The 23,092-nt window shown below is 43.8% G+C and overlaps 1 protein-coding gene and 1 long non-coding RNA gene across 3 annotated transcripts; both read right to left on the reverse strand.

Moving 5' to 3' along the window:
• Window positions 1–59: 59 nt before the first annotated feature.
• On the reverse strand, window positions 60–21,886 carry DNAJA4 (DnaJ heat shock protein family (Hsp40) member A4). 2 transcript variants are annotated; one of them, XM_081839068.1, is made up of 9 exons: window positions 21,693–21,886; window positions 19,905–20,087; window positions 9,054–9,194; window positions 8,089–8,269; window positions 6,639–6,743; window positions 3,977–4,204; window positions 2,515–2,745; window positions 1,365–1,465; window positions 60–622 (listed from the first exon to the last, which is right to left on the reverse strand). In XM_081839068.1, the coding sequence occupies exons 2-9, from the start codon at window positions 20,061–20,063 to the stop codon at window positions 407–409; spliced, it is 1,362 nt and encodes a 453-aa protein (XP_081695194.1). In that variant the 5' UTR covers window positions 20,064–20,087; window positions 21,693–21,886; the 3' UTR covers window positions 60–406. The 2 variants fall into 2 exon arrangements, with proteins under 2 accessions (XP_081695194.1, XP_081695193.1); XM_081839067.1 differs by lacking the exons at window positions 19,905–20,087; window positions 21,693–21,886 and adding an exon at window positions 11,266–11,414.
• Window positions 4,211–6,632, reverse strand: LOC309328982. Its single transcript, XR_014150984.1, has 3 exons — window positions 5,950–6,632; window positions 5,709–5,889; window positions 4,211–5,663 (listed from the first exon to the last, which is right to left on the reverse strand). It is a non-coding gene; the product is annotated as an uncharacterized lncRNA (long non-coding RNA).
• Window positions 21,887–23,092: the final 1,206 nt, after the last annotated feature.

A 23,092-nucleotide genomic window follows, 5' to 3' on the forward strand; every position in this document is an offset into this window, starting at 1 on the left:
ATTCCAGAGGGATGGGGTGAGAGAGTTGCCCTCTTGGTTAAGAGTCCTCACACCACACAGAATGGTCCTGTTTTATTTGAAGCAATAATTCAGTTTTACAGCAAACAGGTTTAGAGAACAGCCCATTAAGCTGAAACTATAGCTGTTTTATGTAAATAGTGTTCTGAAAATTATTTCTACATTAGGGATTTTTAGAGAAACTGGGAGTGCTTATTCAACCAAGTTGCAGTATACTCAAGTCTTGCTACAGAGGGATTTTTTTGGTGTGGGGTTGTTGGTTTTTTTGCATGAACGCTTAAATATATAGTTACAAAAATGATACTCAGCATCTCTGTGCTGAACATGACAAGTGGCTTCAAAAGCCAATTTTTGAATCTGTCACTAGCAGTCCAGTTACACCTCCAGTTCAAGATGCCTGACACTGCACACCAGTTCTAGGACCTTCGTCATCCTCCTCATAGGCTTCCCCATGATTACGGAAAGCTCGCTCTCTTGGATCAAATTCAACAAGATCAACTTGATCCATGTCTTCTGAAATCATTACTTCTTCTCTTGGAGGAAGCAGAGCTTCTAACAAGGGTAGCTGTTCCTTGGAAAGCCACTGATGCTCTGGGAATGCAACCTATAATAAAAAGGCAGCATTAATGTAACTAGTGTGGAGCTATGCTCACATCCTGCATTTGGAACAGCAGCTCCTTGAACACAAGCAAATACCTTAAGGCTGATTTTGTTAACTACCATCAGGAATTATTGCCACTGTCTTGCATAGATGGCAGGGTAGGCAATCTGGTGTGTGGAGGGGTCAGACAAAATCCAGCACTCTCCCTCGTTTTGTCCTTCAGCTGCTTTCTACCAAGATGACACACAGCTTGGCTTTCTCAAGATAGCTTACAATATAAAACAAGCCAGCAATCCCAAAATAAGAGCAGATTAAGTGGCAGAGCTAGGTGAAAACTTTGCTAAAAAGCTATTCAAAGGATCCCAGATGCCATTAAAACAAGAAAACAGGGTGATGCTCATTTGACACTGAACAATGAGTAGTTTTTAGATAACATGGCTGGAGAGGGAATTCCTTTGTGCACCTCCCTACCTCACCTCGGAACAACACATTTTGGCACATCCCTCCCATTTTTACAAATCTTCTACTGCTTCATGTGCACAAACCCTGAAGCAGGAAGCAGTTGAGGTGCCTCATGAGCTTGCAGTTCAGTGTGTTTCAAGAACGCTTTGCTGCTTGTGTGGCACCTACAGGGCACAGCCCATGCTGCTGACTTTACAACTGCCCATTCAGTTGGAAATGCACTTCATCCAGCTTGTAGGCAGATAGATTCAAACAACTGTTTAAAAGCAACTAACTTACTTACCAAGAACTGAATTATTAGGGAACCTTTTTCCAATGGTGACTTGTAAATTGGCATTCCCTCATTTATGATGCATTTGACATCTCCATGCTTTATCACTTCACCTGTTTGAATAGCGATTACACACAGTTAAGTTCGTTAGCTTTCCGAAACCCCTCAACAGCAAATTGATACATGAAACCCTACTGGATCAGACAAAGGTCTCTATCTTGGTGGTGAGGAACCTGAGGCCCACTGGCCTAATTAGGTAGGTTCTGTCTCAGCTCAAAGTGTGTTGCAGGCTTTGAGCCTTTCAAAGCTCTGTAGAGAATAACGTTTTGAAAAGGGCTTCTGACAATCTGGACAAAACAAAAAAACGGGCAAGATGTCATTGTGACATCAGGTACCTGACAGGTGATTGACTCTGCTCTCCTGTCCAACTTTGCTCAAGATGGGTGGGTAGGGGAGACAATCTGGCCCTTTGGGCTAAAAAGCTCAGCGTGGTTCAGCATTCTACTTCCACACAGCCAATCAGATATTTGGAAAGCTCAAAAGCAGAAAATGGAGTATATTTATACAATATATGAAAGAACACTGTAAACATCTGAAAATGTTTGTAGGTTTGAGTTAAAATATTTTGTAATGCTAATATTTGGAGCTGGTTTACAATAAATAAGGTAAGTTTTATTAAGATAGAAAGAAGGTAAATAGGTGGTTATAGAAATGCAAAGATGTAAGTGAATATTTATGAAAGCCAGAGAGTGGGATTGGGGGGGGGGGGAGTCGAAGCTCAGTTTGAGAAATGTTTTTGGTGATGAGATTATTTAATGGATTGTGATCATGGTAAAATGTAAACTTAATAAAAATTATTTTAAAAAACCACAAAAAGCAGAACATGAGGAGCTATAGCCCTTTCCCACTGTTGTTCCCTGCAATGGGTTCTGAGAGACAATCCCTTTTAAAGCCATCTAAGTTTGTGGGCATCACATCTCATGGAAACCAGCTCGTCTTTTTGTCCATCCTCTGTCTCCAATCATCAGCTCCAGTGGATGATCTAAACTGGTTTGCAGCAGAAACTCATTAAAATCAGTATCTTAATGGAAACATGCAAGCTGCTAATTAAATAGCATTTGCTAAGCATTTTTTTCTTTAACAAGGTAGATGCAACACCTACCTGCTTTGGAAGTTATTACAAGGACTCTGTCATCCAAGGTATCAATTGTCTTTTTGAAGCCACACAAGGCTTCCGTGAGCTGAATTTTCATTTTCATAATTAAGTCGTTGCCTCTTCTCTGAAACACTGGGTGGTCTTTCTGATCTAGCACAATGATGACATCTCCAGGCTCCAAATCAGGTTCCTGGTCACCTTCTCCGTGAAATACTATTTTCTGACCATCTTTCATACCTATGAAGCAACATATACACACACATAAAAGAAATCACATTCAGAAGATTTGTCAAAACAGTGCCAGCAACCTGATTAATGGATATCCTGTAACTTCTAGCCTATGGCAAGTTAGGAATACTTCCAAAAGTTCCAAATTATGTGGCCTTATTTCCAAAGTAAAACTGATGCATTAGGAATGATTCTTTTTAAGTTTCTGACCAAGGGTTTCAACAGCCTTGTCCTTTTGCTTCTTTTCCCTTATAACAAATCATACGTATTGATAAAAACCACTACAATCCTAGCACAATCACAATGCAACGTTAAGTATGATTGCATGAAGACTGCTTACTCTGCAGTGTGTTTATAAACGTGGTGTTTCCTGCTTGGCAGGGGGTTGGACTCGATGGCCCTTGTGGTCTCTTCCAACTCTATGATTCTATGATTCTGTGTGTGAGGAAGAGGGTGTGCTGCAAATTAAAATGCAGCCAACTATATACACTGGGATTAATTATCCTAGTTAAGTTGTAACTTAAGCAACAAAGCACAGCAAAGCTTCAAAATGTGGAGGAACAGGGGAAATCCGTCCATCGCTTAGTGCCATGCTACTCTGTTACTGCCTTCTGAAACAACTGAAACATACTGTATAGGATCAAAATTCCAAAACTGACAATTTTGAAAGTATCTCTAATATTTGAAACAAAATTTAAAAAATCCTTCCAGTAGGCACCTTAGAGACCAACTAAGTTTGTCATTGGTATGAGCTTTCGTGTTCATGCACACTTCTTCAGCTATCTTCAGATACACGAAAGTTCATACCAATGACAAACTTAGTTGTTCTCTAAGGTGCTACTGGAAGGATTTTTTGTTTGTTTGTTTAAACTACGGCAGACCAACACAGCTACCTACCTGTATCTAATATTTGAGATACTGTTTATGACTTATTTTAATCTGCTGTGGGTTCCCTACGAGGCAAACAGCAAGATAAAAATTATTGCATGCCTATGTGTCTGCCTTCCTTTCATCACTATGTAGTTACTTGAGCAATGAAATTCCAGTCCTCAAAGATCACTAGGATACCTTAGTGCCTTGTGGTAGTGAAGCCTTGCCATGAATGTCGCGCTTGAAAAAGAAAGCAATGGGCATGTGCAGGAGGGCCAGGCTTTGGGTATGAGCAAAGAGATATTCCCTCGTGAGCTGCCAATTTGGGTAGCTAGCTGCCTGGGAAGGTTGGGTGTGATGAAATCCTTACCTTTGTCAATGTGTATTTCTATTATTTTTTTCTCTCTAACCACCTTGTTGCCATTGCAGGTGGTGCATCTGTCTTTGGGATTTATTCGTTCCCCTTGGCCTTTACAGTCTGGACAAACAGTCTGGATTTGCTGCACCATTCCAGGTGCGATCTGCTGAACAAGCACCTGCACTCCTCTTCCTTTGCATGTAGGACACTTTTCCACAGCACCTTTCTTTCCACCGAGGCCTTGGAAGGAAATACATAAGCACACACACAGTAACTCCTAAAGTTCCCTGATGGCAGACAGCAACTCACCAAGCTCTCGTTACCAATCTCAACATCTGTGTATAGCTCTCGTACCAAGCAAACAGGGCTTTGACTACATCTTATCTACGAATTCAGTGCCAAACATTACTCTCTCTGAGCTCTGCGTCTTCCTGGGTCTGGCATAATTATTCAAAATAATGAACAAGTCTAAGCATATTTATGTACAGTTTGGACAACAGCAAGGAAACTATTTGATTAAGTCCGCAAACATTGCTAGGCTGCTCAACAGTTTCCAGTGCACTCTTTGAACAGAACAATCTGTTCACTTCTCATGACTTTTCATAAGACTGCCAAATAATTGACAATAGCCTTGAGAAGTGGAGATCAGTTGGAATCCCATCAGTTCACAATTTATGTGATATACACTTATCAATCCACAACTGACCTGTATCATCAACCAGAGATGAACACCTTTTTAAAGAGGATCATGGCCACTTTTACTATGGACTCATTTTTTTTATATCAATCATTCTTGTTTTGTCATTAAAAAGAATGTTTGCTGTTAAGAAAATTAGCCGTTTGCCTGTTTCAGAGGCAAATACGTCTAAAACAGAAAGTTTCCCGTTTCACCCCTTTGTGGATTGAGATTTTGGATCTTAAGTTCCCTTGGGGAGTGAATTTAACTTGGCAGCTTGTAGAAGAATACAAGCTTCCTAATTAGGTAAAGTATATTTTTCTCCATTCCCATCCTGAGAAGTTTGTCCCAAAAGTGATTTCTAGAGATAGAGTCAAATGCTCCTTTAAGGTCAAGAAAAGGGAAATTCTAGAAAATACCACTTGTAGAAAGACTATGCCTCTGTGCACAGACAAATAGAATCCGCTGCGCATAATCGGTTGGTTGTTAGTAGGGAGTGGTATTCACATGGATTTAATGTAGCCTTCTTTATGTTTACTCAGGATGGGGATAAGATGGAGATAGTAGCCAGGTTTCTGCACCATGCAATGAGGACTCATGAATTCTTATACAGTGGTACCTTGGGTTACATACGCTTCAGGTTACAGACTCCACTAACCCAGAAATAGTACCTCAGGTTAAGAACTTTGCTTCAGGATGAGAACAGAAATTGTGCTCTGGTGGCGCAGCGGTAGCAGGAGGCCCCATTAGCTAAAGTGGTGCTTCAGGTTAAGAACAGTTTCGGGTTAAGAACAGACCCCCGGAACAAATTAAGTACCATATTTTTCGCTCTATAGGACACACCCGACCATAGGACGCACCTTGTTTTAGAGGGGGGAGAACAAGAAAAAAAAATCTCCCCCTCTCTGCCCAGCGCCCCTCCAGCGAAGCGGCAGGAGGCGCTGCGCAGAGAGGAGAATCCCCCCCGTTTTCCCCCTCTAAAACAAGGTGTCGTTCAAGGTGCATTCAGCCGCCTTCAGGCGGCTACCTTGGAAGCCTGGAGAGCGAGAGGGGTCGGGGCGCACTGACCCCTCTCACTCTCCAGGCTTCAGGTTGCTTTCGACCTGCTCTTTGGGGCTGGCGGGGGGAAGCCCACCGCCAGCCCCGAAGAGCAGGTTGGGGAGCAGCGGAAAGGCCTTCCCGTTGCTCCGCGAGCTTCTCAGGGCTGCCGGGGAAGCCCAGGGCTATGGCTTCTTTAGCCCCGCGCACGCTCTCCCGGCTGGTGAGGTGGCGCGCGGCTAAAGAAGCTGCTGCCCTAGCCGCGCGTCACCTCTCCCGGCTGGTGAGGTGGTGCGCGGCTATGGCGATACCGCACCTCCCGCAAAAGCCCACAGGAGCTGCGCACCCTTTAAGGAGCGCACGGCTCCTGTGGGCTTTTCTACAAGGAGGGAGAAGGGAGTGACTGGCCGCGTCAGTCCCTTGTCCCTCCTGAGGAAAAGCCCGCAAGAGCCGCGCGGAGCTTGTGTGCGGCTTTTGGGGGCTTTTCCTGCCTGCCTCCCCCCTGCATTCGCTCCATAGGATGCACACACATTTCCCCTTCATTTTTGGAGGGGGAAAAATGTGTCCTATAGAGCGAAAAATTCGGTACTTAACCCGAGGTACCACTGTACAATGTTAACTCAAGTGTTAGATGCAGGTTTCTGATGAGTGATTTTATTGTACTGAACCATACTGGAATCTTGTATAAACGTCAATAAAGGTTTGTGAATTTGAAAGAACGTAATGGCACATTCTTGATTTTAGATTTAAGAATGGTTTGGTGAGCACCGCAAGTACGTCCTGAGTAATCACACCCACAAAATGATTCTGTGTCTGACTTTAATGTATTCAAGGCAGCTGGTGCCTTCAAATATCCCTGCATATAATGTTCAGCATTTTCACTTGAGGTTACTGTAGTGGCCTTTAGAGCACTTTTTGGGCACAGCCCAACTTCTATATTCAAGTTCACTGAGTCATTACCTTTGCACTTATCACAAATTACATTCTTCTGAAGCGCCAGCTTTCTTGTGGCTCCATTGTACAAGTCTTCAAGGGATATACTCAACTGATGGACAACGTTCTTTCCTTAATGAAAATGAAGGTCAGATGCTTAACACAAGATCCCCATTTCCAATGTTCATTTTAAGCTTTTTATCCTACCTCCCTGCAAGCCTAACAATCCTCCAGAATGGAATGTGTACCTTTTACTAAGAGGAAACTGCTTCTGGAACACAACAGCTCTGTTTCTGCAATACGGCTTAGCTTTTCAGAATTTTGTAAAGTTAGCTTCCTATATAGCTATTTAATTTTTTTTTCTTTTTAACTTATCTGTAATGCCACACATGGACAAAACCAAGTTGAAATCCCCCTCATCTGGCTTTATCATATATGCATCCTAGGCAAAGCAGGCGGCCATGGCAGTTCCTCCCTCTCAAAGGCAATTTTCTTGAAAAAACAGCCAGGGCTGCCAGCAACCATGGCAAGATATAATTTAAAAAATTGTACTTGGGAAGGTTGAGCAGAGGCTATTGACCAGAATAAAGTTGGTCCTCTGGACAACTTACCTCTATCCACTTCCTTGTTTAGACACTACTGGGCAGTGCTGAAATATGTATCCCTAAACCAACCAGTTTTCAAATGCATTGTATTAATAGTTATAGCCCTCAAATTCTAAACACTATTCTAAGTACAGAACAAACCCTCCCCCCCAAAAAACCCCCAAGGTGAAACTCTCAAAATTAGTATGTTTCCTGGATATGAAACCAAAGAAGTGATTAAACTATCCTGGTTTGAATTTTGCATTTTTTTTGTTCAACCCCACCCCCCAAATTATTTGGTTCTGAGGTCTATCACCTGAATCTAAGCATTTCCAAAGATAACCTCAAGTTACAGTGCTTCAGATAAACCACACTGCCATTTCTGCAGTAATGCTAAGTAAGATATTGTTGCCATATTCCCAGAATGGAAAAAACAGGTGCAACAGGGCCAACAAAAGTCAATCAATAATAATAGTAGCTTTGCCTTACAGTAAGGCCAAGAGAGCTGCCTCATGAATGAAACCTTCAGTTGCAGTTCCCATTGGTAACTACAGTGGAACCTTGGTTCTCCAACGCCTAGGTACTCAAACATTTCAGCTCCCAAACGCCGAAAGCCCGGAAGTAAGTGTTCTGGTTTTTGAACTCTTTTTCAGAAGCCAAACATCAGATGCGGCTGTCAGCTATTGTTTTCAGGGAACCCACGCCAATCAGAAGCAAAGCCTTGGTTTTCGAATGTTTTGGAAGTTGAACAGACTTCCGGAACAGATTACATTCGAGAACCAAGGTACCAGTGTAAGTATTTTACGCTTTGGACACAATACTACAGTAGCATTCTACATTTTGGTCTCACACTAGAATTTAACTGATGCAGTATTTAAAACACACATGCATACCTCTTCTTTCTCTATTCATTCTGCCTCCACCACCAAAGAACATGTCAAAGATGTCCATGGGTGAAGAGAAATTGCCGCCACTTAGGCCTCCTTCTTTAATAGCTTGCTCCCCACCCTGGTCATAGAGGTCTCTTTTCTTTGGGTCTGACAGAACTTCATAAGCCTGGGATATGAGTTTAAACTAAGAAGAGAAAGAGACCCTCTAAATAGCTGGCTAGCAGACAACAATAGTTAAGTTTCATACAAGTGATTAAGAAAACTCCTGAACATCCATCAAGAGACTATTCAGTAAATATATACCCAGCAAAAGCAGTCGTCCACCTATTTTAGAGTATTCCCCCCCCCCCGCAGTGGTTAATATAAGAAAAAGCCAGACCAAAATATATGCTGTAAAGGAAATTATATCAATATAATATAATATTATTGATCAGCATAAGAAATGTTCACAGTATGCCACGGAAAATAAAACAGATATACAGCATTACTCACTGAGGAAAATGCTCTATTGCCTGCAAGACTTCCCATCCCTGGGTTCAAATGGAACCCAAGAAATTACTAACAAAATGCCAATCATTTTGATGGATAAAATGTAATCTATATTGCAAGGATCTCCGGAATACAGTGTGTGTGTGGATACTCTGTATGGACACCCACTGTACTCCTGTGCATAGAGTACCTGTTTTAGGACTGTTTAGTCGTTTAGTTGTGCCCGACTCTTTGTGACCCCATGGACCAGAGCACGTCAGGCACTCTGGTCTTCTTTTTAGGACTACTAAGTGTCAAATGTTGGTCATTCCCACTACAATAACTAAGCACAGTGGTTTACTTCCTTCTGCAAAAGACCAGCCACTTGCTTTCATGAACTAAAAAATAAAACATGTGCCTCCTAGCTGGTGTCTCAATTGGCCCACCTGCAGTTGCCTCCCTAAGACCCCCACTTCACCCTCTCCAACCGAAGTCCATACCCGCTCGCCCTCGCTGGGATTCTTGTCCGGATGGAACTTCAGGGCTAACTTGCGGTAGGCCCGCTTGATCTCATCCGAGGTGGCACTTGGCTTCACCCCCAGCGTATCATAGTAGCCCGTTTCCTTCACCATGGCAGCAGCCTGAGAGGATGAAAGAAACAGAAGGAATGAAGACAGCACTCAGGTTTTTCTTCATCAAATTTTCCTCATTTTGCTAAAGAATTTCCCATCCTGCAATGCAGGTTGTCATCAAATATGTTGGAAGGCACTAAGAAAGCTTTGTATATGGTAAAAACCAGAACTGGATACTGCCAATTAATCAAATGTTCCCTTTTTAAGCTGGGGTTTAAGACAGAAGAACTTGTAAAAATACAAATGGCAAGAACCATTTTAGAAGAGGTATGCTCTTTCCTTACACACAAAGTAAATGCTTCATTATTTTCTACATACATTTCATTGTCTAAACACAAAACATGCTTTCTTCAGAACTACTGTATTATGTAAACGTATACTTTAACAAATTAATCCAAAATGAATGCAATTGAATGAACACATTAAACAAGCACAAAAATTGTCCCAGACAGTCCTTACTTTCTTCAATTATCAGAACAGATATCCTCTGGTACAACAGGATTCACCCTTCCACTCCTCCTCCCTGCAGCCAAACTCCTCCCTCCCCCAAACTCTGCTTAGGATGGGGGGAGAACCTCTGCAGCAGGTTTGAGGATGGTGGGGGAACAGAGAAGGGGAAGTCCACTGACAGGGTTATTGGCTGTTGATATGCGACTATGCATTTTGCATGCTGTTTTCAGTCACATTAAAAATATTTCGGCATCTTCATCTAATGCATTATTTCATTTCATCTACTTGAGGGAACTGGAATTTTTTTTCCAAACATTGATAAGAGAACATAATAGCAATACCGCACAGATTTTTAAAGTTTTGTTTATAGGTTAAATAACTATGGAAAAACAAATTCCGATCAACTTAGAGCAGAAAAAATCCAACAGAAGGCCCACACCACTAGACACAGAAACGACCTAAAAATGACAAAATCAGTTTGCTGCTCTCCTTTTTTAAAGAGTATTCTAGTATCTAAGACACTGAGGCCTTTAGCTCAATGACAGAGCACTTGTTTTTGCCTGCAGAGTCCTTAATTCTCCAACCCTGGGCATCTCCAGCTGGTGTTATGGAAAGACTGCCGCCTGAAACCCTGGAAAACTGATGCCAGTCAATGTGCTGCCCTAGATGGACCCATGGGCTGACTTGCTGCAAGGCAGCTTCTTCAGATCATGTCTCAGGTCTCAGCCTGGAGTTTTCTAGAAGGCCTTAGATGAGACACTTGGCTTCAGCCACTTCACTCAACCCGCAAATGGGGACGACAATGCTGGCCTAGCTTGCACAGAGAACTGCAAGGCCGTAAGCTAAAATAAATTATGACATGGTAACAAAAATGAAGCACTCTTGAACATTAGAAATAGGCCAGGGTTGTTCTCCATCTCCTAGAAATGGGAGATAAAAACTGAAGGTCTCCAGTTTGACAATCCCTATAGCCACCAGTTCATTCTTTTATCAGTCCCCATTTGTCACATTAGTACTGACCTACCTCGCTGGGTTGTCAAATATATATATATATATATATATATATATATATATATATATATCTGATGTAAATGCAAGGCAATACCAAGAGGGCTCCAGGTGTCCTCTTTTAACCCCAGGGCCGCCACAGGAGGGGAACAGCGTGGACCCACCTACCTCACAGTGTTTGCCTTAACTACTACAAGGCAACTTACAGAAAACCCTCTGGACACTCAAAAACACAACGGAAACACTGTGTTCCCCCAACATTTCCAAAATGCGTATTAGAAATTATCGCATGGTACCAATAACAAGTTCTGCTTGATGCTAATTCTTGTTTCTTCATTCATCTCTATTTTTATAATACTCTTCTCCACGGAAAACCGTGTTGGCGCCTATTGGCATCCGCGACGCAAACAAACGCCTCTCCGTTCCCAGCCCAGAGCGACGCCTGAGGCGGCAGGGGCGAGAGGCGGCCCCGCCGAGCCCCTTCGCGGCAGCCCCGGAGCGCCCCGGCGCCGGGGATCATCCAGCCCGCCCCCAGCCCCAGGGCTGCGCCTGCCGCTCTGAAGGCGGTCCTTCCTCGGCCCGCCCTCCGCCCTCCGCCCGCATTTTCGGCCCGCGCCCGCACCTCAGCCTCGCCGGCGCTTCTCTCGCGTCTCCCTCGCGCGCTCCGACCCGGCGAGCGGCGCCTCGACCGAGAGCCTTTTATAGGCGCCGCCTCCGCGAACTTTCTGGAACGACGCCGCCGCGACGTCACGACTAAAGCCTCGACAAACCTAGCGGGACCAATCGGCGAGCGCCGGGAGGGCGGAGGCTCCGCCCCCTCCTTTCCGCGCCCATTCAGAGGGGAGACGAGGACGGAAAGGGCGCCTCGGCCGCGCGGAGTTGCTAAGCGACGGCCGCCGCAATCGGGCCGGCGCCGTGCGCGAGGAGGGCGGAGCATGAGGCCCCGCCTCTTGCCTTAGATGGCAGCCGGCGGCCGAGCGCCTCCCGGATTCTGCCGCTTTCTCGTTGCTTCTGGGCGCCCCAGTGCCCAGTCTCCGCCCAGGAGGACGGCGGCAGCGCTGCTCCCTCTACGAGTTCCGGTTTTGCACAGCTGCCTTGCGATTCGTCCTTCCCTTTCCGCCTCCCCCGCGGGGTCCCTTCCGATCCCACCAAGCCAGGATTCCTCTCGGAGGAGCTGAAGCCCCGGGGCCTCCCGCGTGGGACTGGCTGGAGAGGGAACCTGCCCCGGCGGGGCGCGCCCGGCTGGTCCCCCGGGGCTCCGGGCGGGCAGGAGACTGCCCTGCTTATTTCTTACCGTTTATTTATTAAATGTATTAGTCTCCTGTTATGGCCCAAGGCATAGCGGCTTGCAAGCTAGAACCTAGGCTCACGTGGTTGACCTGCAACCTCTGGCAGGTGTCAATCACCTGGTGTCAGAATTACATCAGAAGATGTAATCGTCCCACTCGCTTGCTAAAGCTGTCACCCCACCCCACCCCCCTACTGAAGGAGGTGAGGACAGGTGCCCCACCTAGACCCGAAGTCACCCCCCCCCCAAATCAGGCCTCAAGCCTCAATATTTTTTCCAAAATTACTTTCTCAGTAGTTAGAAGCATTTCGCTCTGCTGTAACAAAGGTAGCTGAATAGAACAATGCCTTTTTGCTTCTCAGGCTAGCTGATCTTGCCAAAAAAAAGTACATTCAACTTGCAACTTTTCTTTCCAGGACCTGTGCCAATAGAGCAAGAGAAAAGAAACATATCTTGGACACGCTGAACGCAAGGCTTCTCGTCCCCTTTTCCTGGGAAGAGTCCAAAAGAGTCCCAAGACAGGAGCTTTCTTTTTTTTAAAAATAAATAAATATATTTATTACTTTTAAACACTACAAAAAAGCAAAGAAAAAAGAAAAAAAGAAAATACAATACAATATAAAAAGATTACACAACACTAACGCAATAAACTAAACAAAACAAAACAAACAGTTTAACACACATCATACAATTTCAGTATCTTATCTTTCATTCACTTGTTTCAACGACCTCCTCACACCTCCCTTTTTGTATTCCACTTCTATTAATTGTTTCAGCAATTCCTTTCCGTCTTACTCTATTTTCTGTCCTATAATTATATTAACATATTCTAACCTTATTTTTCTTCTTTTTTAAATAATATTTATTACTTTTAAAAGGAAAAAAGACAGAAGAGGAAAAAAAAGGGAAAAAAAGACAATACAATACAATATATAAACAATACAAAACACAACCTAAACCCATTAAACTAAACACATCAAATTAAACTAAACCAAACCTACTCCCTAACCCTAACCCTAAATAAAACAAAACAAAAACTTTTAAAAAAATACATCCCCCCTTTTCGATACTCTTTCTTTCATTCCCTTGTTTCCTCGACCTCCTCTCACCTCCCTTTTTGTATTCCACTTCTACTAGTTATTTCAGCAAATCCTTTCCATCTTTCTCTATTCTCTATCATATTATAAATAACATATTTTTTTAACCTTATTTTAACATTAAAACTAAAATACTTATATATGCTTAACTCCTTATAACATTTCTGCTAAATCCATAAAATATCAATCCACCATTTTTCTATCACTCATTAATTTTGCGATATTTCTATATATAAACTTTAAATTTTCCAATCTTCTTCCATCAACTCCTCTCCCTGGTTTCGGATTCTGCCAGTCCTTTCCGTCAATTCCATATAGTCCATCAACCTGGAGATCTTATGTCTGAGGCTCTTAACTCTTTTCCAGGTCCCTTCTGCAGATCTTCTTCATATTCTTTAATGCTAGAGAGCAAATCTCGAGAGAACATCCTAACAATACTTTTATTCCTTCTGGACAGTTCAGCCAAATTTCCATAGTTGAAGCTAGGGTCTATACAGTGTTTCAGGACGTATTTCAAGATTCCTCCAAATCCAATGGCCCCCAAAACTTCAATCTCCTCCAAATCCAAGTCCATGTCCCAAAAGTCAATTAATCCCTGGATAGAGGGATCTTTCCAACTTTCCTTCTTCAGTCCAAGCCGGGATCCAATCCTCAAAATCTGGCTTTTTCTAGAGTCAATCATAAAAGGCCTCAATTTATAGTCCTCAATTTGCTTCTGTAGAACTAAGGATCCCGCTTGTGTTATTTTAGGTTCAAAAACAATGACTTTCTCCTTTTCCTCCATCATTTGTTCTGCCAAAGTAGGTTCCTGTGCCAGGTCCTGAATTATTTCTGTGTTGGTGCTCACTTTTTGTCTCAAATTAGTCACTTTCTGTTCCAAATTATCAATTTTAAAAGTCATGTCATCCGTCTTTTTATGAAGCTCTTCCAGCAAATAGTTTATCTTACATAATGCAGTCACAATAACTTCTCCTATCAACATTTTGAATGGTCCAAGGTCAATCTCTGGTTCTCAGAATCCTTATCTTGCAGCTGGAGACCTGCCAGTTACACTCCTATAAGAATTTCAAAGGCTCCCTCTAGAGGGAAACAGTCTCCACTTGTATCAGTTCTTTCAAGCACAATTCAAGCAATAAACATAGTTTCGATTTTCAGTTACTTTTTCCTCCATTTTAAATGCAGAAGAGGACAATGGAAACAGTATCTTACTCTTATTTTAGCTAGCTGTCAAATCCGTTCTGTCAATAAACTTTCCCCAAGCGTCATCTGGCAGCCCGTTCCCAGGTTCAGAGCTGTGGTGATTTGATTTTCCCCTCACTCCTGCAGGCTTACTAAGTTCAAAATTTCCCCCCTCTTCACCTGCTTCCAAGGGGGGTTTTGTATTTTTAACCGGTGGAGATTTAATCCTTTGTCAAAAGCTTTCAAAGACTTTAGCTTGTAATGTCTTTGCTTCAGCTATTTACAAAAGCAGAAGGCGGACTTCCTGTTTATGACCTTCCCGCTTCGGCGCCAAATTAAGGTACTTAAAGATCCAATTTTCCGTTCTGCTCACGGGTAGTTGTTTAAAATCCAATTGTCCACAGGAAAAAGTCAGCGCTCTCCAGCAACAGCAATGCGGCTTCACTCCGTGAAAGAAGCAGTCAATTCAAAGCACCGCGCCACTCACCCCACGTCGCTCCGGATCTCCAAAACAGGGTTTCCCCGCGAGTAGGGGAGGCGCAAAAGGTGCCAGCCGAATCCCAGGTTCACAAGCTTCTCCCGCTTGTGATTTCAATGGGTCTCCGCCTTTGCTGTGGCGGTCAGACCCTGTTTTTCACGGAGTAAATTCCTCCCAATCAGAGGCGCCAACCCGGAAGTCCTTCTAACCTTATTTTTCCTTTAATACTCTAATAATCTATTTATACCTAATTCCTTATAACATTTCTACTAAAGCCATATAACTTCATTCCAACATTTTTCTAACATTCATTAATTTTACAATATTTCTATAAATAGTCTTTAAACTTTTTTCCAATCTTCTTCCACCGACTCTTCTCCCTGGTCTCGGATTCTGCCAGTCATTTCTGCCAATTCCATATAGTCCATCAACCTGGTGATCTTCTGTCCGATGCTCTTAGCTCTTTTCCAAGTCCCTTCTGCAGATCTTCTTCGTATTTATACAAAAACTTTACTTTGTCTTCTACTGATCTTATTTTTATTTTCCTTCCTTTAAAGCTGAAGAATAGACCTTGGGGAAACTCCCACCTAAAGATGATTTTATTCCTTCTCAGCAGGGCAACCAAATCTCCGTAGTTAGACCTAATATCGAAAAGGTATTTCGGGACGTCTTTAAAAATTTCCACTCTTGGCTGTTGTACTTCTAGGTTCTTCTGGTAGTGCCAACAGTCTCTTATTCTGTTCTTCTCTTTTTTCCCTCCTCTTCCAAATCTGAAGGCCCTCACAGTTTTAAACTCTTCTTGACCCAGATCCAAGTCCCCAAAATCAGCAAATTCCTGTGTGAAGAAGTCTATCAAACTTTCCTTCTCCAATTCAGGTAGGGCTCTGATCCTCCAATTCGTCTGTTTTTCCTCTAAATTCAATCATAGCAAGCGTCGACTTATGGTCATCAAGTTGCCTCTGTAAGGCTGGGACTCTCTCTCTCACCAATTGTGTTACTTTACATTCAGCAGCAACGGCTTTCTCCCTAGCTTCCTCCGCAGTCTGCCGTATCAAAGTAGCTTCCTGTATCAATTTCTGGATTGTTTCTGTATTGATATTCACCTTTTGTCCCAGATTATTTATACTTTCTGTATTTAAGTCAATTTTAATAGTTGCAGCGTCCACTTTCGCATTTGTCACATCTATTTTCTTGTTAAGCTGTTCCAGTGAATCACTTATCTTACTTAATGCAACCACTAAGGCCTCTTCTGTCAACATTCCTCTTGATTTTGAATATACTGTTACAAAAGCAATAGCGGAAGTAGCAGGGGGGGGCTGATATTGAGGCTCTCCTAGATTGCTGCCAAGTCCTCCCAGACCTTAATGTTTTTTTCAGGAATTAACTAGTCCATTTTTTCCTTTCCATTTGCCATAACACTTAACCGATTCAAGGTCAGTCCCAGAGTCTCACAGCTTTTTATCTTGCAGCTGGAAATTCCCCCAGATCAGCTCTTGTAACAGTTTCAAAAGCTTCCTCTAGGGGGAAACAGTTTCTGTTTATATTAGTCAATAATGTCCTCTTTTAAACACAGCTCAAACAATGAAGTTAGTTTCAATTTTCAGTTACTTTTACTCCTTTTTAAAAGCAGATGGAGACAGTAGAAACAATGTATTTCTCTTATTAGCTAGCTGTCAACGAAAGTTCTAATCGCTGTCAGTGAGCCTTCCAAAGAACGTCAGTCCTGCTAGCAGCCCGTTTCCAGGGTCTGAGCGGTGGTATTTTAACTCTCTTCGCTCTCTCCTGCAGGCATATTCAGTTCACTACTTCCCCCCCTCTTCTCCTGCCTCCAAGGGGGGGGGTTAATGTTCTTTACCGATGGAAATTTAGTCCTTTACAATAGGCTTTCCAAGGCTTCAGCTTGCAGCCTCAGTGCTTCAGTCTATTTACAAAAGGGGAAGGCGGACTTCCTGTATTGAACCTCCCCGTTATGATACCAAATTAAACTTTTAGAAATCCAATTCTCCCGCTTCAGCTCTACTCACGGGTAATTACTTTAAAATCAAATTGTCCACAGGAAAAAGTCAGCGCTCTCCGGCAACAGCTATGCGGCTTTGCTCCGTGGAATAAGCAGACAATTTGAAGCACCACGCCACTCACCCCACGTCGCTCTGGACCCCCGAAACTGGGTTTCCCCGCGAGTAGGGGAGGCGCAAAAGGTGCCCACCGAATCCCACGCTCACAGGCTTCTCCCGCCTGTGATTTTTTGTGGGTCTCCGCCTTTGCCATGACGGCCAGACCCAAATTCCCACAGGGCAAATTCCTCCCGATCAGAGGAATTCCGCCATTACCGGAGGCACCAACCCAGAAGTCCCCAAGACAGGAGCTTTCTGTTCATGCTCAGGAAACTCAACATGGGGCAGGACTCCGGAGGAGGAGGAGAAAGGGGAGGGAACTGAAGGGGAATATATGCTCTGTGCAAATGGCTGTGAACTCGTGCTTGCTTTGTGAATCTATCACACTTGCTCCTTCTACCAGCCTGGATGGTAGAATTAAAGCTTTTTCTCTGAAACTATTTCTTGAGTGTCTGTTGACTCCCATTTCCCCGTCCCGGGTGCAAAGCTCTTCTCACCCGAGGCTAAAAAGGCTACACTACCATAAGGATCTGGAAAGCCAGGCCAAAAAAAATTGCTGGTTGGTTTATTTTAATGCATTTATCTTGCCCCTTTTTTCTCCATGGAGCTCCAGGTGGAGCTCCTCATTTAACCCCCACAACAACCCTGTGAGGTAGGCTAGGCTGAGAAGCAGCCCAAGGTCACCCATAGCTGGGGGGGGGGGTTTTCTCCCAGGTCCTCACCTGACACTCTCACCACCCCACATAGGTCAGATATAGAATTGCACGGATAACAAGGGGTGGATAAAACCGAATTCCAATCACCACTCAGCTGTGATACTTGCTTGGAGAGCTTGGGTCACTCTCTGCCTCTCAGCTTAATCTACCTCACAGCCCTGTGGTTGTGAAGGTAAAATTGGGAAGGGGGTACCATGTAGGCCACCTGGAGCTCCTTGGAGAAAGGGTCAGATACAAACATAATAAATAAGCAAATTAAAACAAAATTCGAGATGAGACTCAACTCCATTGAGCTCCATGAGATGCAATTCCAAGCAAACATCCATATTTTAAAATGTATTAAACATTTGTTCTCTATATTGGATATATTGATATATCCAATATTTTGTTGGATATCTCAACGAGATATCCAAAGAAGCTGACCATTGAAAATAAATAAATAGGTAAAACAGTTAAAAAACAAACGAACACCTCCCCTCCCGCAGTTACTTAGGAGTACGTCTTGTGAAGTTAAGCAAGGCTTATGACTGAGTAAGCCTGAAAAGGGTTGATTAATGATCTGCCCTTTACCTGAAGGTTCCAGAGTGGAAATATATACACTTCAGAATAATAAAACTAAAAATATTCATGATACAAAATAAAGGTTTCCTTGAAAGCAGCAGTGGTCAAAACTACAAATCAGCAATACACATCACCCCTCCCTCTTTTGCAATGCAATTATAGATGTGTTTAATCAGAAGCAAGCCCCATTGAGAAAGGACTGCAGCCTTACAATGCAATCGTACCATGCATTGGTCAGGTTTGATGGACAAGTGAGAGCATAGGACTGCAGTTTAAAGCTGGACTCCCTTGCACACAGAAGGCTTTTTTGAGCATTGTCCTGGGCATCTTCCCAGTTTTCAGGGCTGAGTGAGGACTGTCACTTCTGAGCCACCTCAAGAAGGCAATGGGGCAAGAAGGTCACTGCCCTGACCAGAAGTGGTCAGATCAGTGGATGAAAACCAATGGAAAGGTTTTGTGCATGCAGCACCAAATGCATGTAAGTCCAAAGCTCATGACACACAATTTGGAAACAAATTGCATTGTTAGGACGAGCCTTCCTCAACTTGGTGCCCTCCAGATGTTTTGGGACAACAGCTGGAGCTGATGGCTGATTAAACCATCTACAGCCTTTAAGATGTGTTTGCAGGGAGGGGAATTGCTTTTTTGTTATGATTTAATCGCAGTGCCTGGAGACAATCGGTCAGGCTGCGTATCCACAGCAGGGACTAGAGGAGGAATGAGCGCTGGGAGGAGTGCAGAGAGAAGAAAAAGTGCCAAGGTGCATCTGCAGCAGCCTTCCTCTTCCCCAGCTGCAACAAAACCTGTCTCCTCCTCTATAGCCACAGCAGGCACCGTAACTCTCCATTGGTTTGACTTTAGCTCTGAAAATGCAGTCCTCCATTGTCTCCCGAGACAGACGGATGCCAACAACAACAGTTTTTAATTTTTGTTTTATGTTGTAATCTGCCCTGTGATCTTTGGATGGGCAGTATATGAATTTAATAGTTAAAATAAATAAATGGGGGTTGTACTCAAAATATCTGCAGGGCATTAGTGGTGTGTTGAGGGGGGAGGCTGACTGAATGTTATGTGTGCAAATCCTTCAGAAATATTAGGATGTTTCCAAAGTCAGTCGTACTCCGAGCAGACCCCTTGAAATAAATGAACATGACTAATTTCAAAATTGCCACTGTAGGCTCCTTTGGGAAGAATGTAAACTAAATAAAAATTATTCAGGTACATTGATTTCAATTGGTCTACTCTGAGTAACACTTTGCTGGATACAACCTACTGGGGTACATTGTTCTGCTAGTGGAAGCCAGCACAAGGACTGCTGCTGGTGCAACTCTCCTGCCCCCTTCCCATGTGTCCCATGTGTCTTCCCCAGGCCTGCTCTGGGGGGTCAAGAGAACCCCCAAAACAGTGCATGGGAGGGAGTAGGAGAGGGGAGATGGTTCTGTTTAGTCCAAAGAAATGCTTGCAGCGATGAAGCCATCTCAGAGCCACATTGCATTCCTGCCATTACATCCGCACAGGGCTCTCCAGTTGTGAGCTTGGAGATAGGATCCATGTGCCCGGGTGACAGGCAGCCTGTCTTGGCAGAGAGGTCCGTTCAAACTGGCCCAGTAAGCAGAGAGCAAGAATGCACAGATCTGAAATTTAGGAAAGGCTTCCACGAGGGAGTGAAATGCAATTCATATCAAACATCTAGAGAGCTTAGTGCTAGAATGACCTGGCAGTTTAGAAGTAGTTTTCTGAAAGTGTGCTGACATGTTATAAAAAGGTATCTTGGATAACTTTGATTTAAAGGAAGGAATATGCATGGAATATAAGGAGGTTGTCTTACTGCATTTCCATCAGCTTGTTTGTCCTCAGTTGCTTGTCCATCCACTTGCTGCTTCTCTGCAGAATTGGCACTGGATGCCTTGTCCTCTGCTGGCTGCCCATTAGCCTTCTTCTCCTCTGAGGGCTGCCCGTTGGGTTTTTTGTCCTCTTTAGGCTCCATTTCAGGTTCCTTTGTTTAGATATGCTGAAGTAGATTGGGAAAAACATTCAGAAATGATGAGATATGAAAGTACCTATTCCCCAAATGCAAATTGCAAGTGTGTCCCCCTTGCCCATGATCCATTTTGGGAACACAGTACACATAAACCTTTTTTAAAAAAACACTTTAAAAACCCATCCTCCACATCAGGGTCCCAATCTGGATCAGCACCACTATTCCTGCTGACAATTTGTGGAAACAAAAACAACAACCTTGCACTTTAGGACACAGATTCATAGCTAACATAACACATACTTGGATCTTCACTGTCAATTAAGTGCACAGTTCTTTGCAATCTTAAAGCAAAATTATGCATGTTTCCTCGGTGTTTACCATGGAGGTCAGTTGTACATACCCTTGGGGTAGTGGGTGTAGGATTTCAGGCCTAAAGTCAAGCCTGTTTTCTCAGAAGTAAGTCCCACTCAATTCAATGGGACTAACTCCCAGGAAAGCATGCACAGGGTTGCATTCTTCCCTCTGCATTCCTTTTTCTTTGTCTTTTAATATATGTAGAGTGCATAGAAAAAATAAGGTGCTTTAGGAGTGTTAAATAATATTAATATGCACACTTATATGGGATCAAGTCCTATCATGTGTTCCTAAATTCTGGCTTGGATTCAAATCTGCGCCCAGGAAGAATTGTCAGCTGATTCATCTTTCATTCATCATACTGCACTGATAGCACAAAAAGGCACCTGAGTAATGTAGCTTTCCTAAGATGTACTTCCAAAAGAAGACTGGACTCAAAAATACACCAAACTTCTTTTGGGACGAGGGGGATTTCTGAGCTACTCCAACCTAGACTGAAGGGAAAGTGAGTTGCCCATCACTAGTGCTTGCACTGAGCATCATTTACCATCATTTTGTCGAGTTGGAAGAGACTCCAAGGGTCATCTAGTCCAACCCCCTTCAATTCAGGAATCTCAGCTAAGGCATTCATGACAGGTGGCCATCCAACCTCTGGTTGAAAACCTGCAAGGAAGGAGAGTCCACCACCTTCCATGGGAGCCTGTTCCACTGTCGGACAGCTCTTATAATCAGACTGTTTAGTTGGAATCTCCTTTATTGTAATCTGAATCTATTAGTTCAGATCCCACCCTCTGGAGCAGCAGAAAATGAGTTTGCTCCATCTTCCATGTGACAGCCCTTCAGATATTTGAAGATGGCTTTCATATCCTCTTCTCCAGGCTAAACCTACCCAACTCCCTCAACTGCTTCTCATCAGGCTTGGCTTCTAGACCCTTTTATCACCTTAGTCACCCTCCTTTGCACACTTTCCAGCTTGAACATTGACTGAGCATTGACTTGCAATCTGAAATGTCCTTTAAAATGTCCAGTTTTTAAGTATAGGGACTGAATCAGGGGTGCCAACCTGAATAAAATATTGGGGGGGGGCAAGTAAGCCCCACCCCCCATAATCAATCACATGACATGGCACACCCACACCATATGAATGGCAATGCCCATGAACTTTGGGGGGCTGAAGGGACCTCAGTGCCTAGGAGGTGGCTCCTATGGACTGAATTATTATTATTATAACAATCGTGACCTGTAATCTTTTGTTGAAGAGGTGCCCAGGACAGGACATACCTGTATTTACGTAAGAATTCATCTAACAAATGTGATGCTTGAAGACATCTTGTCCAAATGTGCAGATGGGAGATTCAGCTGTGGCAGGTGTAAACAATGGAAGATCTGCTTGAGAAAAACAGAGAGCTTAGAAACATCCCGTCCTTTCAGAGACCACTGAACAATACCACCACCAGCCTTTCCTCTGGCCAACTGTCAAATGGAATGAATGGAATGTTTCCCCCTTTGACCTTTATGGTCGCTTAGGAACACAGTTGCTCCTGATTTGCTGCTTCCTTTACCCTCTAAAAATATGTGTGTTTGTGTGTGTGTGTACATGGACCTTTTAAAAGAGTGAGGTCTGTTTTATGTGTTTAAAATATTTCCATACTGCCTTGTCTAGTGACTTAATGCAGAACAAATTAATCTGCCACAGCAAAAGTGTGTCCCCCCCCCAAAAAAAAAATCTATGTAGCAAAGCCACAATTTATTAAAACAAATTCAATAGTAAAAATGCCTGTGCAAGTGATGAGAGAGAGAGTGATTTGGGGGGAGATGGAGATGCAAATTTGGGCCACAGAAATTTGAACTGGCCCAAGACACTTGGACACCTGAGGCAAACCACGAGATGATGCCCTCTCTCCACCAGGGAAGAAGGGGTGAGTGATGCAGATCTACAGTGGGAACAGGGAGTGGGGCGGGGAATAAAAATCTATGTTGGGAACAACGGTGGGAAGAGACCAGCAGCACCTCTATTTGACCTCCAGCAAGCGCATTGCAGCTGTTGCTGCCACAGCAGCAGTGGTGATGCATTGCTTGGAGGCCAGATCTGCTGGCCCTGTGGATCCTGCCACCTGCGGTGGTTGCCTCCCCTTGCCTCATGGGTGGGCCAGCGTGGGTGTGAAGTCCCTATGGAACACTGGACAAGGCCACTGCAATGGTTTGAGGCCCTGGCTGGGTTAGCTCCAGATCATTTCAGGTCCCCACTCTCATGTGCTGGATTGGGCCCCAAATCAGATTGAGGGGAGCACACACCATTCTAATACAGACTTGGAGTAGAATCCTAAACACCCTTATCTGGGAGTAAATCCCAGTGAGCCTTGTGGGGCTTGCTTCCAAGAAGACATGCACAGAATTAAAGCCTTGGAGCAGGAACAGCCATCCTGGAGCCCTCCAGATTCTGTTGGAATGCAACTCCCATCTGTCATGGGCCAGAAGTTGGCTTCACCTGCTGAGCAGCAGCCTGAAGGAGCAGAAGATGAAGTGGCTCTACCTGCTGCTGATCAACTTTCTTGCTCTTGATGAGAACCAGCTGGCTCCAGCTTTCTTAAGCAGGGTTTCCAGTCTCAGTGAGTTGCTGAAACAACATTCATAATTCCTGACCAGACTTTTGCTGCTTTATGCTTCTTGTGACGTTGGAC

Source organism: Podarcis erhardii, assembly GCF_964252035.2.
Source record: "Podarcis erhardii genome assembly, chromosome: 14".
In the NCBI taxonomy this organism is placed as follows: domain Eukaryota; kingdom Metazoa; phylum Chordata; class Lepidosauria; order Squamata; family Lacertidae; genus Podarcis; species Podarcis erhardii.

Bases quoted from the DNA above. Each gene is read 5' to 3' on its own strand.
- DNAJA4 (XM_081839068.1), bottom strand. From the start codon at position 20,063: ATGGAGCCTAAAGAGGACAAAAAACCCAACGGGCAGCCCTCAGAGGAG. The intron at 9,195-19,904 runs GTAAGACAACCT...TCATCCTCTCAG, and splicing joins AACAAGCTGATGGAAATGCA to GCTGCTGCCATGGTGAAGGA. The intron at 6,744-8,088 runs GTATGCATGTGT...ATTTTCATTAAG, and splicing joins AATGAATAGAGAAAGAAGAG to GAAAGAACGTTGTCCATCAG.